General features: G+C 42.5%; 1 protein-coding gene across 2 annotated transcripts in view; it reads right to left on the bottom strand.

Annotated features, from left to right (window-relative positions):
• MOB1B (MOB kinase activator 1B) overlaps positions 1–18,245 on the bottom strand; it is a 34,314-nt gene that overhangs the window by 6,385 nt on the left and 9,684 nt on the right. For both annotated transcript variants that reach the window (XM_081877385.1, XM_081877384.1), the window contains exons 2-5: positions 9,544–9,710; positions 5,405–5,498; positions 2,756–2,889; positions 69–232 (exon numbers count right to left, since the gene is read on the bottom strand). In XM_081877385.1, the coding sequence (XP_081733511.1) occupies positions 69–232; positions 2,756–2,889; positions 5,405–5,498; positions 9,544–9,710 (559 nt within the window). The remainder of the gene's footprint in view (positions 1–68; positions 233–2,755; positions 2,890–5,404; positions 5,499–9,543; positions 9,711–18,245) is intronic.

Here is an 18,245-nt window from a genome sequence, read left to right as displayed (position 1 = left end):
AAGAGAATGCGAGCCCACGCTCCATCTTGCAGGGAAATATTAAGTCATAGTACCCCATGCCTAGATACCTGAACAAAAAAGATAAAGTGCTTGAAGGATGTGTTGAGATGTGCCTCTTCTTGCAGCTGAATGACTGGATCAAAGTGCTGGTGGTAGATGTGAGCATAAACTCTGAAGAGACGCTTTAGGATCGTTTTAGCTACCGACATGAAGTTCTTTGGGAAAGGAACACCTAGAAATCAACAAAGCAAATGTCCAAGTGTTTACATTCAAGCCCTACAAAGAATGCAGGGTTGTATCCAACAAAGCCATCCTGTTCACACAACTATGTCCACTTGCAAAACAGAACTTCCCCTCTCTTCGCCCCCAGATCTGTTCTGGGGTTTCCCCTAAGCATCCAGAGCAGGTTGGGGGTGGGAGGGGCAGAGAGAAGAGGAAGGGGAAGTTCTGTTGCACAAGTAGAAGCAGCCTTTGTGCTGATGAGACAGGTTCATTAGATACAACCCCCCGCTGCTATCATGCTCAAGACTCATCTAGATAGTGGCTTCTTGCTTCAGTGCATAAGCTGTAGCACAATACATGACCCATGCAGCAAGCATAAGAAGCCACTCACAAGGAATACAGAGTTCTTGTCATCCCATGAATGGGCAGGGAGCAGCACAGGTTTAAACAGCCCACATATCAGGACTGAGAACCACAAATATCGGAAAAGTACCATCTATGCAAGCGTTTTTCCAGCAGTAATCAAAAACACAACCAGAACTATTCAGCAAGCATGTTTTTTAAAGACATAAGGTAACTGTATCTTGCACTGATTTAAAATTTTAAGTTTAAAACTGTAATTTTTATAAACCAACAAATGAATTGTGCAGAAGTGAACAAAAATGCAATACTACACTAGCACAGAAATCACCCTAAGGGAAGCATCCATAAGCAGAGAAACACTTAATTGCTTATTTTCAAAGATCACTCTTCTTTTTAATTAAGGACTGCTAGAAATTAGGTATGTTCTGGTCTACATAAAGGTAAAGGTACCCCTGACTGTTAGGTCCAGTCGCGGAGTCTTAAAATTAAATCTTGTAAAAAATTAATTAATATTGAACAACTGCTCCTTAAGATGGTTACATATATTTTCAAAATCTTATGTTAGTTTCCCACAAGTTAAAAGCTTTTGCTTTCTCCTATTCCTTTTGAAGCAGCATAGATGTTCACAGTTTGCAAATTAAACCATCCAGCTTTTCTATTATAATAATAATAATAATAATAATAATAATAATAATAATAATAATAATTTATTTATATCCCGCCCTCCCCAGCCGAAGCCGGGCTCAGGGCGGCTAACAACACTAAAACAGTGCAACATTATAAAAACATTATAAAAATTAATTAAAATCAAAATTGATGGCAACCATAAACTAAAGTTTTGTAAAGATTGCCAAAGGAGGGAGTCAGGCTGCGCCCTGACCAAAGGCCTGGTGGAACAGCTCTGTCTTGCAGGCCCTGCGGAAAGATGTCAAGTCCTGCAGGGCCCTTGTCTCTTGTGACAAGAGCATTCCACCAGGTTGGAGCCGCAGCCGAAAAAGCCCTGGCTCTAGTTGAGGCCAGCCTAACCTCTCTGTGGCCTGGGACCTACAAGATGTTTTTGTTTGAAGACCTTAAGTTCCTCTGCATACCAGGAGAGGCGGTCCTGTAGGTATGAGGGTCCTAGGCCGTATAGGGCTTTGGAGGTTAAAACCAGCACCTTAAACCTGATCCTGTACTCCACCGGGAGCCAGTGCAGCTGGTATAGCACCGAATGAATGTGATCTCGCAGCGAAGACCCCGTAAGGAGTCTCGCTGCAGCATTCTGCACCCGCTGGAGTTTCTGGGTCAGTCTCAAGGGCAGCTCCACGTAGAGCGAGTTACAATAATCCAGTCTGGAGGTGACCGTCGCGTGGATCACAGTGGCTAGGTCAGGGCGAGAGAGGTAAGGAGCCAACTGTTTAGCTTGGCGGAGATGAAAAAATGCCGCCTTTGTTATAGCTGCAATCTGCGCCTCCATGGAGAGGGAGGTATCGAAGATTACACCCAAACTTTTAACGGACGGTGCTGGCACTAATTGCACCCCTGCAAGAGATGGGAGTTGCCCCCTCAATCCCATATCGTCCCGTCCCAGCCAGAGGACCTCTGTCTTCGAAGGATTTAACTTCAACCGGCTCCCACGTAACCATCCAGCCACAGCTTCCAAGCATCTGATCAGTGTGTCTGGGGCCGAGTCAGGATGGCCATCCGTCAACAGATAAGAGTTGGGTGTCATCAGCATACTGATGGCAGCCCAGCCCAAAACTCTGGACAAGCTGGGCGAGGGGGTGCATAAAGATGTTAAAAAGCATTGGGGAGAGTATCACACCCTGGGGCACTCCACACACCAAGGAGTGGCGGGATGACAATTCCCCCCAAGCGCCACCCTCTGTCCCCGACCAGAGAGAAACGAGCGTAGCCATTGAAGGACTGTGCCCTGGATCCCCACGTCGACAAGGCGGTGGTCCAGGAGATCGTGATCGACCATGTCAAAGGCTGCTGACAGGTCTAGAAGAATCAGCAGCCCCGACCCGCCTCGATCCAGCTGCCTGCAGAGATCATCTGTTAGGGAAACCAGAGCCGTCTCGGTCCCATGACCAGCGCGGAAGCCGGACTGGAATGGATCCAGAGCCGATGTTTCATCCAGAAACCTACCAAGCTACCTATAGCAGCAATATACTAATTTTAAAATTACCTATTTTGGATGGGAAGAGTGTCTCATCATCCAGCTGGTCCTGAACCCATGTCATAAGGTAATCAATGTACTTTGGTGCTGAACACTTGATTGGCTTCTTTATGTTTGTCCCATCTGCCCAGTGGTACTCATATCTGGAATGAAACAGGGTTAAAAGACACCCCTTTAAATAAATCTAGGACTGTACACACTAAACAAATGAATTATTGTTTTTATAACATTGGGATATCAAGGCCTGCTTCAGGTGTGCCCAAGGGCCTGGAAATGCTCAAGAGAATTCTTCTCTCTTTTAACCCCTTCCCCATACACAAGTCTCCTCAGTTTCAAAAGTGATTAGCACAGCAACAAATTCCCCCCGGGCACTGAGAACCAGTTGGTTGGCATCCAAATATACACACATGAGAATTAGAGTGATTATGGTATCACTATATAAGACGTGACATAATTGGCATTTTGCAAAGTTATCCCTACAACCAGCAGGCACTATGGTTCAAGGAGAATTATCGTGCTAACCATGTTACAATGCCCCAAACCTCATAGTATCTCAAGCCAGAGGCAAGTTCTTCCCCGATACAGCCATGCCCTTAGCTCATGAAATGCTTTTTAATTTCAGAACTTTTGAAGCTAAGTAACACGTGCATTAAACACACTCATTCATGTTCTACTCCTTTTTAATCTAAAGCTGACAGTCTAGTTTTATACTTTAATAGCATTGGATTTAAAATTATGGTACAGTATTGCATATAGCTTAACTGATGCAAATGACACATTAAGTGGAATAGTAAAGCAGAAAACATTCAGCCATGAACCTTAATTATTCCAGAACCTGGTCTCTGATCCCTTCCACAGCCTCCTTAAACAGCCTTCTTTTTGATAATCTTAATATTATGCACAGCTCCGTCAAATTTTCTCTTTCTCTTGTTTGGAGTGAAACTACTGTATTTCAGCTCAGCACACATTTCCAGGATAGCAAGCAACAGTGTAACAAATCAAACACAAGACACCCATGGAGAGAGCTTCAATGTATCTATGAACCAGAACACTGTAATTAAGCAATGTTTTCAGAACCCTTTGATCTTAGGAAACTATGAATTGGCTTCTTTTGAGCCAATGCAGTAATGATATGCAAGCAAAATTTGAAAAAATTCCCTTAAAACAGTCATGTATTCCACAAGAACTGAGTAAAACAATAAATGCTAAAGCCACTTTCTTCTGTATTGCATTGATATTCAGCATGGAGGGCCACTTTGGAAACTGGTACCTCGCACCTATATTCACCCATTTAAAATTTTCAGAAATCTATCAGCTGAACAAAATAGGAAGATCTGAATGAATGCCAGAAACTGGCTTCAGAACACGTGGAACATTTTGGGCTGGAGACAGACCAGTTGTCAGGGGAGTTGAAATGGTTAGGAGGAGCCATCAAATCCCATAGCGTACATCAGGGTTTTCAAATCTGCAACTGTTAGACAACCAAATTGTACGTAAGGAGAGACCAGTAAAGCCTGTTTTGCACCTTGTAAGTTCAAGTGCAGTTTACTTCCAAGTTATGTGTGCATAAGATTACAGTATTAACCAAGGTCTGCACACCCACTTCAAACCAGTTACATATCCTGGCTTGTGGCCATTCTTTTCTCTAAACAGTGGCTTTCAGACACAATAATTAAGGAAAGCGACTGATAGTGAAATGTTATGCTTGCACATGGCATCTGAACCCAAGAAAAACAGCTGCTTAATTGTAGTGAATAAGAGGCAACCATTGCCTCTTACTGCAAACGGTGCCAGTGTAATAACATGTCTGTGAGTAAAAGATTTACATATCCACCTTCATTTTTAACCATGTTCAGCTTTTGCCAGCTAATAAATTTGGAAGAGATCAGAAAAGTCCTTTAATCAAGGTTTCTGTACTGAAAATAAAACCCTGCATCCAAACAACTCTGATTCAACCAGTCGTCAAAATATATTAAGACACAGAGAAACAGAGACAGATCATGCTATTTCCAGATGCATCAGTAGAACTAAAAGGACAAGGCAACTAAATATGTATGTATATATGTATGTAAAGGGGAAACAAAAGGGGGGGACCTATACAGACACATATATTTAATAGTCCTCTCCTGTCTTAACAACACTGCTTAGCGTAGGAGACAGCAAATAGAGGACCCTGAGCCAACCCAACCCACTAGATGGTATTGCTTAATCCCAGTTACCAAGCTTCAGGCAAGTGTGCTGTTGAAGCAGTTGTAGTTGTGGAAAAGGGATTAACTAGTGGGCTACCTTCGGTAGCTGGAAATCGGAGTTAATCACTATCATTTTTAAAATAAAAAAGGGTTTCCAGTTCTCAGGGTTGTAGAGATGAAAAACATGCTGGCAATATTTGCAATTCAGCAGTTCAAGGTCAGATCATGGCCTTCAGGACTATTAAATTCCTCCTGCTCTGCTCTCACTCACACTTTCATTGACCTCCCACCACCAGACATATCTGTACAGAATTCGATCAGGCTAAAAGCAAAAACATGAAACACAGAACTTCAGCTTCTTTGTAAATAAAATTTCAGGGTTTTAACTTACTAAGAGTAGCAATTATCATTGTTTAAAACCCAATTAAAAATGAAAAACAGCAAGTATTTTATGTCTCATAGTTCTTACTTTGGACCTGCAGACATCACTGGGCAGCTCTCTTCTGTGCAGAAGTCTGTAATTGTCCCATAAAGCATGTTGATCTGGTTGAAGAAGTCCACAGCTATATATATAAAAAATAGGAACGATTTCAATTTGGCAGATAAAAAGTGTTGTGCTTTCAGTTGCAAGCTAGACCATCCACACAGCTTCTCAGCAAAAGTACTCTGCTGTGTTTAATATGTTACTATACAAAGGAAATGCCAGTCAGAAAACAGACTAAGACCTCCAGAAAGACTCACATAACAAGATAAGTGTACTAAAATGGTTTTGAAACTATATAATCTATGTTAGTTAAAAGTGGTGAAAGTACAAATACGCAATCCTCTGGCTTTCCATTCCTTCCAGTGAAATAGGATCCTTAGAGTCAAACCATCTACAACTGATAAACACACATCAATGGCTCAGTGTCTACCTCATCTCTTAACATGCTTTGCTACCTTTACATCCCTTGCTTGGTCGTTCCTCGTCTATGGTATCAGGATCTCTGTCTGGAGTTTATCCCCTGGTGTTATTGAGCAGCATGTCTACCAAAGCAATGCTAAGAAGGCAAAGTTCCTTCTGTTGACTGCTTTATCATTTATTTATAACATTTCTATATCTTCATCAGTAATACCAGGGAGACTCACAACAATACAAACATGTTTCTCATAAAAAGTAAAGGACCCCTGGACGGTGAAGTCCATTCAAATTCAACTATGGGGTGTGGCATTCATCTCGCTTTCAGGCTGAGGGAGACAGCGTTTGTCTGCAGACAGCTCTTCCGAGTCATGTGGCCAACATGACTAAACCACTTCTGGCACACAAAACACCATGAGTGCCAGAGCGCATGGAAACACAGTTTACCTTCCCTCCGCAGCGGTACCTATTTATCTATTCACACTGTTACACTTTCAAACTGCCAGGTTGGCATAAAACATTATATTAAAATACAGCAGAATACAAAAATCACAACAAAACCAGCCAGATTATACTAAAAGGGAGGCACTGAGAACCAGCAAATGCCTGGATGCACCAGAAACTTAATGAAGTTGTGCAAAAACTTAATAAAGGGGGGGCGATTCCATAAACTGTGTGCCATGACAGAAACAGTCCATTGTCACTAAGTTGACCATGCAGACTTCATCCAAATATCTCAGTCTATGGGCAGATATATGTGGGAGAATGCATTTCTTCATGTACCCAGGTCCTAATTTTTTAAAGGCCCTAAACTTGGCTTGGCAGCAAACTGGCAGCTGGTGCAGTTCTTTCAAAAGTGATGTTATATATTGTACTCATGGTTAGTCTCCCTTTTCTGCAGCTTCCAAGCCAACCTTAAGGGCAGTTCTTCATACACCACACTATGGTAGCGAAATATTGAGGCTATCAAAACATAGTGTGCTTGCACCATGCAATCCTGTCCTGGAATGTGTGCAGCTGACACACTAGCTGAAGCTGGTAAAAGGTGATCCTAGCTACCACCGTCACTTGAACCTAGCAGGATTCAGTTACAACTTGTAGACCCTCACCCATCCCACCAGATCCATGCACTGATCCAGGACCTGCACGTCCACACTTGACTCAGATGTCAAAGAGAAGTAGAGCAGCATGGCCACTGCCAATGGCTTCACATAGATGTTAAACAACACTGGGGACAAGATTGAACCCTGTGGTACCCCAAAGCATAACTGCTAAGGGGCTGAGGTACAGTCACCCAATACTATTCTGAATCTAGCCTTATAAATAAGACAGGAACCACCAAAGCACAGGACCTCCTACTGCCAACCCAGAGAGTTGGCCCACTAGGAAACCATGGCGTCAAAAGCCATTAAGCTATCAAAAAGCAACAGGGTTGCACTCCCCTGCCCCATTTAATACCAAATCTATTACTAGATTGCCCTACTCCAAATCCTGAAAAATGCTGAGCACCCTTCTTTCAAGATGCCATTTACAGACTTGTATTTGAAGATTGGCCTTGTAAACAGGAACAGCTGGGCAATTTGTCTTGTTTTAGTTTGGCTGCAGACAGAGCAGCAGCACAAAAGGATTTGTGGCCTTCCACAATCTAATTGGGTGATGTCTGGGAAGTCAAATTATGACAATTTCAATGTCACTGTCATTAAACTGCTATTGAGATCATGGCCTCCTCCATTCAGCAAGACTGACAGATCCTTCCATGCCCTTCAATTCCAGTCAAGGAACACAGGAATTAAAAGTTCCTATGTTCTGAATTTTTTCTTTATTTTCACACAGCTGCGCTCGTATAAGGGCATTATGATACTGGCAATTTTATTCTGTGTTATGTGTTAACTGGATTATGTGTTAACTAGACCATAATCTTGCAGTCCTTATAAAGGACGCTTTAAGAAAGGTTGGTATTATTACCTCCAAACTGCAGCTAGAGGGGCAGGCAGTTGAGGTTGAGAGCAGAACATGAGAGCAGAGCTTGCCTAAGACCACCTATTGAGTTTATGGCAGAGGCAAGATTCAAACCAGGGTCTTCCCAAACCATAGCTCAATCCTTTATCCCAAGATGCAGTTATTCATTCAAAGTTTTCCATCTAGATTTTTTGACACAATATTTTCCACAAAAACAAAAGACTGTCTGTAGAATGCTCTCCCCAGGGAAGTTTGCCTGGCGCCTTCATTATAACGTATACGTTTAGGCGCCAGCCAAAAATGTTCCTTTTAAACCAGGCCTTTGGTTGCTTTGATTGAGACCCTATGCCCTTTTAAAATGTGGGTGGTGTTTTTTTTTTGGGGGGGGGGAGGTAACTGGGTTGTTGTTTTTATTTTCATTATGTATTTTGTGGTTTTATATTTTGATTTTATTCTGTAAACTACCCTGAGACCTCCAGGTATAGGGCGGTATATAAATTCAATAAATAATCATCATATTTTAACAAGTGATGTCTTAGTTCAGCTGTGGGAGGACATGTCTGTACAGCAAAACAGCTGTAGATGGAATCTGTGGGAGTCAAACTTACTATGCTTTTATCAGCTTTCAATGTTTGCTAAAAACAGTGGTGACATTTCTCTCAAGAAGAACAGCTGAAATTTAAAGAAACCAGTATGGAAAATCCCCAGGGAACATGGCAAGTCTTCGAGCCCAAGACACTTCTGCAGCCACATGTGATAAACAACACTGTAAAATCCAGTTCTTCTGCTCAAAGAACAGACAGACCACAGCTGGTACCGTATCAGACCTAGAGAATTTGGGATCCATCAAGCTGGACAGAGACAATTAGCCATTTGCTGCAGCTTGCTAGGGCCTCCAATTGCTTCCCCTTTTTGCAGTTCCAGACAAGGGGGAAACCCAGAAAGTTTATCCAGTCCCTGGTGAGTTGCATTCAAATTGGTGAGTCACAAACTGTGCATCTACAAACCTACTTGCCACCTCACTACAGTGAGTGCTTCTGACCTCCTGGTAAGCAGTACACTTGGGAGCATATAGATCACCTCGCCAGATTTGTGCTGTCAATGAATGAAGGAAACAACAGGGGTCTCTCTTTTGCTGCTTGAAGTTTTCCTTTCCGTCGAAAAGTAAGAACTTGCCTCTGTCCCAAGTCCTCCAAGCATGCATGAGAGCTAAGGTGAGTTGGTTTAGTTCACTATTGCTTTCTCCTACTTTGGTATACCTCTGTAAACAGTCAATAGTGGACAGTACACATTCATGTAGTATCCCATGCACACAATTTCTTCTAACCTACCAACTCTAGTTTTGATTTGCTTACCTTTTTTGTCCTCCAAGGAGCTCAAGGTGGCATACATAGTTCTCCTGCTTGCCCTTTAATCCCCTCAACAACCCTGTGAGGCTGAGATTAGGCTGAGAGACAGTAACTGGCCCAAGGTCAGCCAGGGAGCCCAGTGGGGATTTGAACCCTGACCTCCCAGGCTCTATTCAAACATTCAAGCTACTACATCATACTGGCTGCAGTTACATCATGGCACATTCAACCATTTCTAAAAAGAGTATTTTCCAGAGGTAAGTTTGCAGAAATAAATTTAACCATTACCATCCCAGGGGAATGAATGTCAAATCTCTCATGACTCCCCTACCCCCCACCCGGTTTTATCAGTCAATATTAATGCTCAAAAAACATGCAGGGGGGAAAGGTCATGTTACTTACTGTTCACTGCAACCCATTCATTTAGATCTTCACCCTCAGGCAGCATAACAGCCATCCGTAGGTTGCCACTTCCCAGAGTGGCCTCTGCATGTTTCAGCAGCTCATATTGGTGAGAGCCTTCTGGAATATTCTTCTTTGGTTTAAAAGTTTTAGAAGAGCGGCTACCACTGCAAAAGGAGGGAAATATTTTGGTTTCAGAAAATCTTGTGTACCGGGGAAAGAGAGAGACAGAATGATCCTCTAATCTTACGCTAAAATTCTTATGAGTTAGAATGTCTTCTCCCCTCCCCACAAAATATAAGATGGCTGTGTGACTAATCTGTTGCATGCTTGGAAACATGATGTACACCCTTATTACATACCACAAAAGGGGGAGGGGAATCCATGAGATTAGCAAAAACACAGATGACATAAACTTCCGTCACACAGTCAAATAGCCAGCATAGGAGCTACTTCTTCATGCTGCAATTCCATCTAGAACACTGATCAAATGGAAAGGTCTACACAAATCCTGCCATTCACATGCAGCCCTTAAATTTACAAAGGAAGGAAGATTATGCAGGATCTCTTAACAGTGAAGCCATAATTAATCTAGGTTAAGTGATCTTGAATCTGTACTCTTGTGTAAAAATATAAGAAGTGTGTTGCTATTTCAAGTGAAAGTTTACATGAAAGTCAAGATTCTTTTTTTACAAATCTCAGCAACCAGCAAGTGTACAGAGGTCCACTGGAAATTGGCTAGTGATCCATCAGTGCAATACTATCTGACTACCTTCTGCTTTGAGCTACTCATATAACATTTCCTTTCAAATATCTCTCCCTTCTATTTTAGTTCTCTTTGGACCCATTTCTTCAAAGATGTAGAGGAATACATCTACATGCTCAAGAAACAGTAACATTCAAGGTGCCCTGTGTTAACCACAGTTTAGCCACAGAACAGCAACATACTGAAAGGCATACAAGAACAACTAAACTTTGAACAATTGTTTTGACAAAGGTTCAAATGCAAAAGGTTAATTTTTTAAAATTCTATTCTGAACATGTTGGTTCCAATATGGCGGGAAGGCAGGGATAAAAATACTAAGTATCTTTCTTTTTGGTCAAGGAGTACAATTTACTCAGAAATCTTTAGGTGGTAGAATAGGAAGTCCAATATGTTGTCAACTAAATCAGAGGAACCCTAAAGTCTACTGAACCTACTAACACCTTTTCAGGGGATCAGGTAAATTAATTAACTAAGAAGTAAATTCTAATGAAGATATTTTTCCAACATTCCCTTCTGATCCTCCTGAACAACCATAACATACATGCAAGTTATGCAACTTTGAAAGAAGTAATCTAGTTTGTGTCACCAAAAATATAGAGGCACAAGCTTTAATGAGTTTGTTTTTGGTACTTCAGCATAGGTTACCCGAGCAGTGAAATTTGACACAACTAATCCCCTTAGCAAAGCAAACACAATGAATTAAGCAAACACATAGCATTGGACAGACAGAAAGGAACAAGTCAACGGCGTTGACAGTGTCACCTGAGGCATGGTTTGTCTTATTCCAAAATCTTTAATCAGGCTGTATGTTTTTTATATCTTCAGAGACACTTTTCTAACATTAAGGTTTACTGCTATGGAGAATGCACTATTTAGTTAATGAATTTGTGTAATAAATTAGTATACTGCCCTTCAGTGAATATTTCCATGGTGATTTAGTTAAAACTAGACATGCATAATAAAAACAGGCAAAAAACAATAAAAGAGCAGGGGGGAAATGCATTAAAATTATCATACTGGGAGACAATTAACTGAATAACAACCCATCACTCTGGATTTGTGCAGGGTTTACTCCTTAGCCTTCCCTTCTCCCAGAGATGTCCCACAAGGCAGTGGGGATGGATTTTTTGTCAGGGTTTACTCTCAAAGCCTTTCTCATGAATGACGATAGCCGCAAAGCAGTGGAAGTTCAAGACTGAAGTTAATCCTAATTAATTTAAATCAATGAGGAGGAGGCCCTGTCGGCAACAGGGAAGGCCTGTGCTGGTGCCATTTGCGATACCCCAAATACCTTCTACACACAATGCCTTTTACACTTTTTGATCCGCTAATCTTAAAGTAAGAGAAGGAAGGAAGGAAACGTGTCATTGTGGTTTGCTTATAACGCACACACACTGTTATGTGCACACTCCTCTGTAAACATACAATATTGACTGTCTTCAGAAATGGGAGGGGATTCTGAGTTTTAGGAGCTAGCCCTATGCAGATCTGAAAAATATTTCAAAATCCTATGAGTTCATCCTTCTTTTAAAAAGAAAATTGAACACCTGATGTCATAGCTAGGTTTAATCATTAGCATACTGAACCCAAAGTTGCCTTGGGGTAAATGGTTTATTTACATTTCTACCCATCTTCCCCTCAAGTTTCATAAAAGAAAAAAATTGTATATTCATTTTTAGCAAGGGCTGTGTATGCGTGTTAAAAAATATCATTCAGCACACCTACTTGTGCATAAATCTGGTTATTAAAGGCTACCCCATCCAAGAAAGTCTTGCAATACTTCCAGCAAGCTCAGACATCTAAGGAAGGGACATAATTGAAGGACAACCACAGAGTAGTTCTCTGCAGCCTTGCTCTTTGAACTTTGTACAGTGATGGCAGTAAAGAAGATGCTGTGAGTTTTTTATTTAAAAAATCACAGCAATGCATGAGAGGAAAAATGGTTGGGATGCTGTAGGCCCTACATTTCCTACGAGTAACAAAAATTGTAATTTGTTTTCTTCAGGACACTTTCCACACCTCCAGCTGAATGCTACAGCTGTTGCCTAGACTGCAGGAGCATAGGAGACACTGGGGTGTTAGGAGAGAGGTAGTACCTCTGATGGGGTACACAATGTGCTCCATCTGGGGTAGTTTGCCCACGTTTTGTCCTCACCTTGCACTCAGCTCTCACCTTTGGCTCCTAGAAGCTGTCAGCAGGTGACAGCGGCCACATCCTGGAAAACTGCTTCAACTGGCCAGCTAAAGCAGGTGAGGGTAGCCGATGGGTCTCAAATGCTCAGTGAATTAGTGGCTTCCCCTGTGTGTGAAGACAGGCTCCGGTGGATTGAGTGGACAAGACCAATAGTGGGTCCAATGGTCAAGAAGGTGTTTTCTGTATGTACTGTACAGGGAAGTGATGGGCAGATGTGGCCCATCAACTTGGGAAGGGAGCCCATCTAGAAGAAAAACTCTGATCCTAAACCCCTGCTGCCATCTTTGGGAGAAGAAAAGGCTAAGGAGTGAACCCTACACAAATCCAGAGTGGATGGGGCCTTGTACATCACCCATGAATTAGTCAGGCCATATAAGTCAGTGCTAGCATTACATCTTGTAGCAGAAAATTCCATAGGCTGTTATAAATTTTGGAAGTGTTTTACTGTGTCCTGAATCTAGGCAACGCTTTCAGAAAAACATAATCTATTCACTTTCTACATACCATTCACACATTTGTGAATCATTCATCTCCCCTTACTCCAACTTAGTCATTTTTTTCTTTAACCTTTCCCTTACAGGAAAGATGCTCCAACACCTTCAATATTTTGACTAATCTTTTCTGAACCTTATTAGGCACAGATTTAACAAAACAGATGCAAAGAAGTATTTAAAATTTTATAATAATAATAATAATAATAATAATAATAATTTATTATTTGTACCCCGCCCATCTGGCTGGGTTTCCCCAGCCACTCTGGGCGGCTTCCAACAGAGATAAAAAATACACTAAAATATCACATATTAAAAACTTCCCTGAACAGGGCTGCCTTCAGATGTCTTCTGAATGTCAGGTAGTTGTCCATCGCCTTGACATCCGATGGGAGGGCATTCCACAGGGCGGGCGCCACCACCGAGAAGGCCCTCTGCCTGGTTCCCTGCAACTTGGCCTCTCGCAGTGAGGGAACCGCCAGAAGGCCCTCGGAGCTGGACCTCAGTGTCCGGGCAGAACGATGGGGGAGGAGACGCTCCTTCAGATATACTGGACCGAGGCCATTTAGGGCTTTAAAGGTCAGCACCAACACTTTGAATTGTGCTCGGAAACGTACTGGGAGCCAATGTAGGTCTTTCAAGACCGGTGTTATATGGTCTCGGCGGCCGCTCCCAGTCACCAGTCTAGCTGCCGCATTCTGTATTAGTTGTAGTTTCCGGGTCACCTTCAAAGGTAGCCCCACGTAGAGCGCATTGCAGTAGTCCAAGCGGGAGATAACCAGAGCATGTACCACTCTGGCGAGACAGTCCGCAGGCAGATAGGGTCTCAGCCTACGTACCAGATGGAGCTGGTAAACAGCTGCCCTGGATACAGATTTGACCTGTGCCTCCATGGACAGCTGTGAGTCCAAAATGACTCCCAGGCTGCGCACCTGGTCCTTCAGGGGCACAGTTACCGCATTCAGGACCAGGGAATCCTCCACACCTGCCCGCCTCCTGTCCCCCAAAAACAGTACTTCTGTCTTGTCAGGATTCAACCTCAATCTGTTAGCCGCCATCCATCCTCCAACCGCCTCCAGACACTCACATAGGACCTTTACTGCCTTCACTGGTTCTGATTTAAAAGAGAGGTAGAGCTGGGTATCATCTGCATACTGATGAACACCCAGCCCAAACCTCCTGATGATCGCTCCCAGCGGCTGCATGTAGATGTTGAAAAGCATGGGGGAGAGGACAGAACCCTGAGGCACCCCACAAGTGAGCGGCCAGGGGTCTGAACACTCATCCCCCACCACCACTTTCTGAACACGGCCCAGGAGGAAGGAGCGGAACCACTGTATGACAGTGCCCCCAGCTCCCAGCCCCTCAAGACGGTCCAGAAGGATGTCATGGTCGATGGTATCAAACGCCGCTGAGAGATCCAGCAGAACTAGGAAACAGCTCTCACCTTTGTCCCTAGCCCGCCGGAGATCATCAACCAGTGCGACCAAGGCAGTTTCAGTCCCATGATGAGGCCTGAATCCCGACTGGAAGGGATCCAAATGGTCCGCTTCTTCCAGGCGTGCCTGGAGTTGTTCAGCAACCACTCGCTATGGTATTTTCCTTTAAATACCATAGCAACCTACAACCCCCTTGTTAATTGTTCTTGAGGGACTAATATTATTAATCAGTGAGTGGGTAAAAAAAATTAAAATATTGTTCAGGTTTCTTTGAAACCTGCCATGATTACCAGTTCTTAATCTGTTACTTTATAATCAGTTTAATCAAGGCAGTGATCTTGTACTCTATTATTCTGCTAACCATAGTTAATCTACCACTACTACTACTACTACTCCTACTCCTACTCCTACAATTTAGTGCAGGCTTCCTCAACCTCGACCCTCCAGATGTTTTGAGACTACAATTCCCATCACCCCTGAGCACTGGTCCTGCTAGCCAGGGATCATGGGAGTTGTAGGCCAAAAACATCTGGAGGGTTGAGGTTGAAGAAGCCTGATTTAGTGCTTTACTTCAGTTTGCTACTAGTTTTCCCATATATTAATGTGGGATTCAATATATCAGCAAACTTTCCTTCGACATTAAAGTTCCCATCTCAATTATTTTTTATTCTTATTTTTTAGTCATGCTGAAGTCTCATTTCTTATTTTATTACTATTATTTAAGAGTATTTATACCCCAACCACTACCCAAAGTTTTGAGGCTGCTTACAATATATTAAAAAGGTAAAGGTACCCCTGCCCGTATGGGCCAGTCGTGTCCGACTCTAGGGTTGTGCGCCCATCTCACTTAAGAGGCCGGAGGCCAGCGCTGTCCGGAGACACTTCCAGGTCACGTGGCCAGCGTGACGAAGCTGCTCTGGCGAGCCGGCACCAGCACAGCACACGGAAACGCCGTTTACCTTCCCGCTATAAAGCGGTACCTATTTATCTACTTGCACTTAGGGGTGCTTTCGAACTGCTAGGTGGGCAGGAGCTGGGACCGAAAGACGGGAGCTCACCCCGCCGCGGGGATTCGAACCGCCGACCATGCGATCGGCAAGTCCTAGGCACTGAGGTTTTACCCAGAGCGCCACCCGCGTCCCACAATATATTAAAAACACAATAAAATAGGCAAGGATACAATAGTCACTGCAGTAGGGCAAAGGGCTACTCTGAAATAAATACCTTAGTGTTGCTACTGTTCATTATATGCAAGTCATTTTCCTGAAGTGAAGTAAGATGCTAGCTGAATACCATGTACCTCCTTGACAACGTGGAAATATTAATTTATTCCTAACAATGTCTCTCCCTCTCATGTTGATGAGCCTTCACACACCAAAAGACTTCACACCGAAAATCAGCAGAACATGCAAATGCTGCAGAAGTTGCTGGGAACTATTCAGCAATGTTTGAATAAACTAAACAAACCAGCCAAAGGAAGCCTAAGCTCTAAATCTTTCTTTGCTTTTGTGAAGGGTCTCTTTTGCCAAGCACAATCCGGTCTTAGGAATCCAACCGAATACTCTAATATTTTACTGTATGCATATTTTTAGCACATTCTCTCTTACCACAGCACAACACAGCTATAAATATCACACCATCAAACATGAAGAAAAGGAGGGTAGCTTTGTTCACTGACTTCATGCAGCAAGAGTAGCTTGCTCCTCAAAAAGAAAATACCCAAAATAATGATATAGCTGAAAATAAACAAGAACTAGTGCATTGAAGAATGTTATATAAATTATCATGATGAAACACTAAGAGTCTTAAAGAACATAATACACCTTTCCTATTCAACAAAATACACTGTCCTAAAGTCACATCCACACCGTACGTTTAAAGCACATTGTTTCCTCCAAACAAATCTTGAACTATAGTTTGTTCAAGGTGCTGGGAATTGTGGTGCTTTAAATGTGTTTACAAAAGTCCATATAGTTAAAGCCATGGTTTTCCCAGTAGTGATGTATAGAAGGGAGAGCTGGACCATAAAAAAGGCTGATCGCCGAAGAATTGATGCTTTTGAATTATGGTGCTGGAGGAGACTCTTGAGAGTCCCATGGACTGCAAGAAGATCAAACCTCTCCATTCTGAAGGAAATCAGCCCTGAGTGCTCACTGGAAGGACAGATCGTGAAGCTGAGACTCCAATACTTTGGCCACCTCATGAGAAGAGAAGACTCCCTGGAAAAGACCCCTGATGTTGGGAAAGATGGAGGGCACAAGAAGGGGATGACAGAGTACGAGATGGTTGGATAGTGTTCTCGAAGCTACCAGCATGAGTTTGACTAAACTGCGGGAGGCAGTGGAAGACAGAAGTGCCTGGCGTGCTCTGGTCCATGGGGTCACGAAGAGTCGGAGACGACTAAACAACAACAACAAAAATGTGTTTTAAAAGCATGGTGTGAATGTGACCTGAATAGTTCATAATTCATTCACTGCATTGACACAGAGAACATAAACACTGAATGATCTTGAAGGAAGGAACATAAGACTATTTAAACACAAGGGCAGCACCCTATAAAAAGGGGGTGTAAAGAGGAAAGAGACAAAACAAACAGCCAGGAAGAAGGAAGTAACTGCAAAGATAAGGAAAGGGTAGAGTGGCCAGTGAAGATGAAGTTGACATTCAGACACAGAACAACCGGATATTATCTCAAAGCAGAAGCAATACAAAGATTTAAGGAAGTAGGGCAGACACTTCATTACACTTTAAAATATCAATGCATTTTTACAAGAAGATGCTAACAGCGCAATCTTATGTTTGCTTATTCAGAAGCAAGTCCTACTGTGTTACTTCCTTGTAATGTGTTTAGGACTGCAATCTAAGTAGCCTAATCAGGAACTTACGTTACATTTCTGCAAAAGGCAGTTGCTATTGCCACTGGGATTCCTCAGTTATTAAACATAATTTGTTATTGTGCTTGTAAATAGAACAGAGTTATTAAAGACAGGGTTATCTAGAAATCATGATCCTCTTCTCAAACTAACCCACCTTAGAATCGCAGGATTGTTGTTTAGGAAAAAATATGGGGGAACAGTAGAGAACCATGTATGCCACTTTGAGCTCTTTGGACGAAAGGTGGAATATACACAATTCCTGGTTTAAAGAGCAAGAGAAGACAGGGGAAGTCGTGTGTTTTTTGAGCCCAAGGGAAAAAAGCGAGTACATGAGCATATGGCTCCACTTGCACATATATTTTAAGTACTGTAATACCAACCTATAATTTGGTATTACATCTGAAACATCTTAATGTTTCATGGTACCTTGCCAGAACTAGAGAACTGTATTTGCTGTTAAGATAAAGATTTTTCAAAGGAACTCAGAGGCAGTGATCAATGCAAAATTGGACCTTACAACCTATTTATGAACTACTCCCACTAAAATATTTTTTATATTGAAGAACAAATGTGCCACTACTTTCCAGCCATCTGCCGAGAGCTCAGTTTCTTAGCCCACACATTCACTTTCCCTCCACCCAGATGATGACAATTCTCTGAACAGATGCAAACTTATTATTTTATACAGACCCTTCTTCCATTGTCTTAGCTACAGCATCAAAAATATGCTAATGAAACGCTAGCCAGCTTCACCGTAGTGCTGCAAAAGGCACAGGTGCACAGTAAGCCCAGCTAATTGATAATTCCACTGGGTTTCCCAGGTATTATATACACAGTGGACCTTGACAAGAATCTTTTGCCCTTAGGCTTCGATGGCTGGACAAGTAGCCAAAATTCTGATGTATGGGAAACTGAATGTGGACAAAGTAGTAAAAA

Source organism: Podarcis erhardii (assembly GCF_964252035.2).
Source record: "Podarcis erhardii genome assembly, chromosome: 9".
Taxonomy (NCBI): domain Eukaryota; kingdom Metazoa; phylum Chordata; class Lepidosauria; order Squamata; family Lacertidae; genus Podarcis; species Podarcis erhardii.
This window is presented reverse-complemented; position numbering and strand designations above follow the sequence as displayed.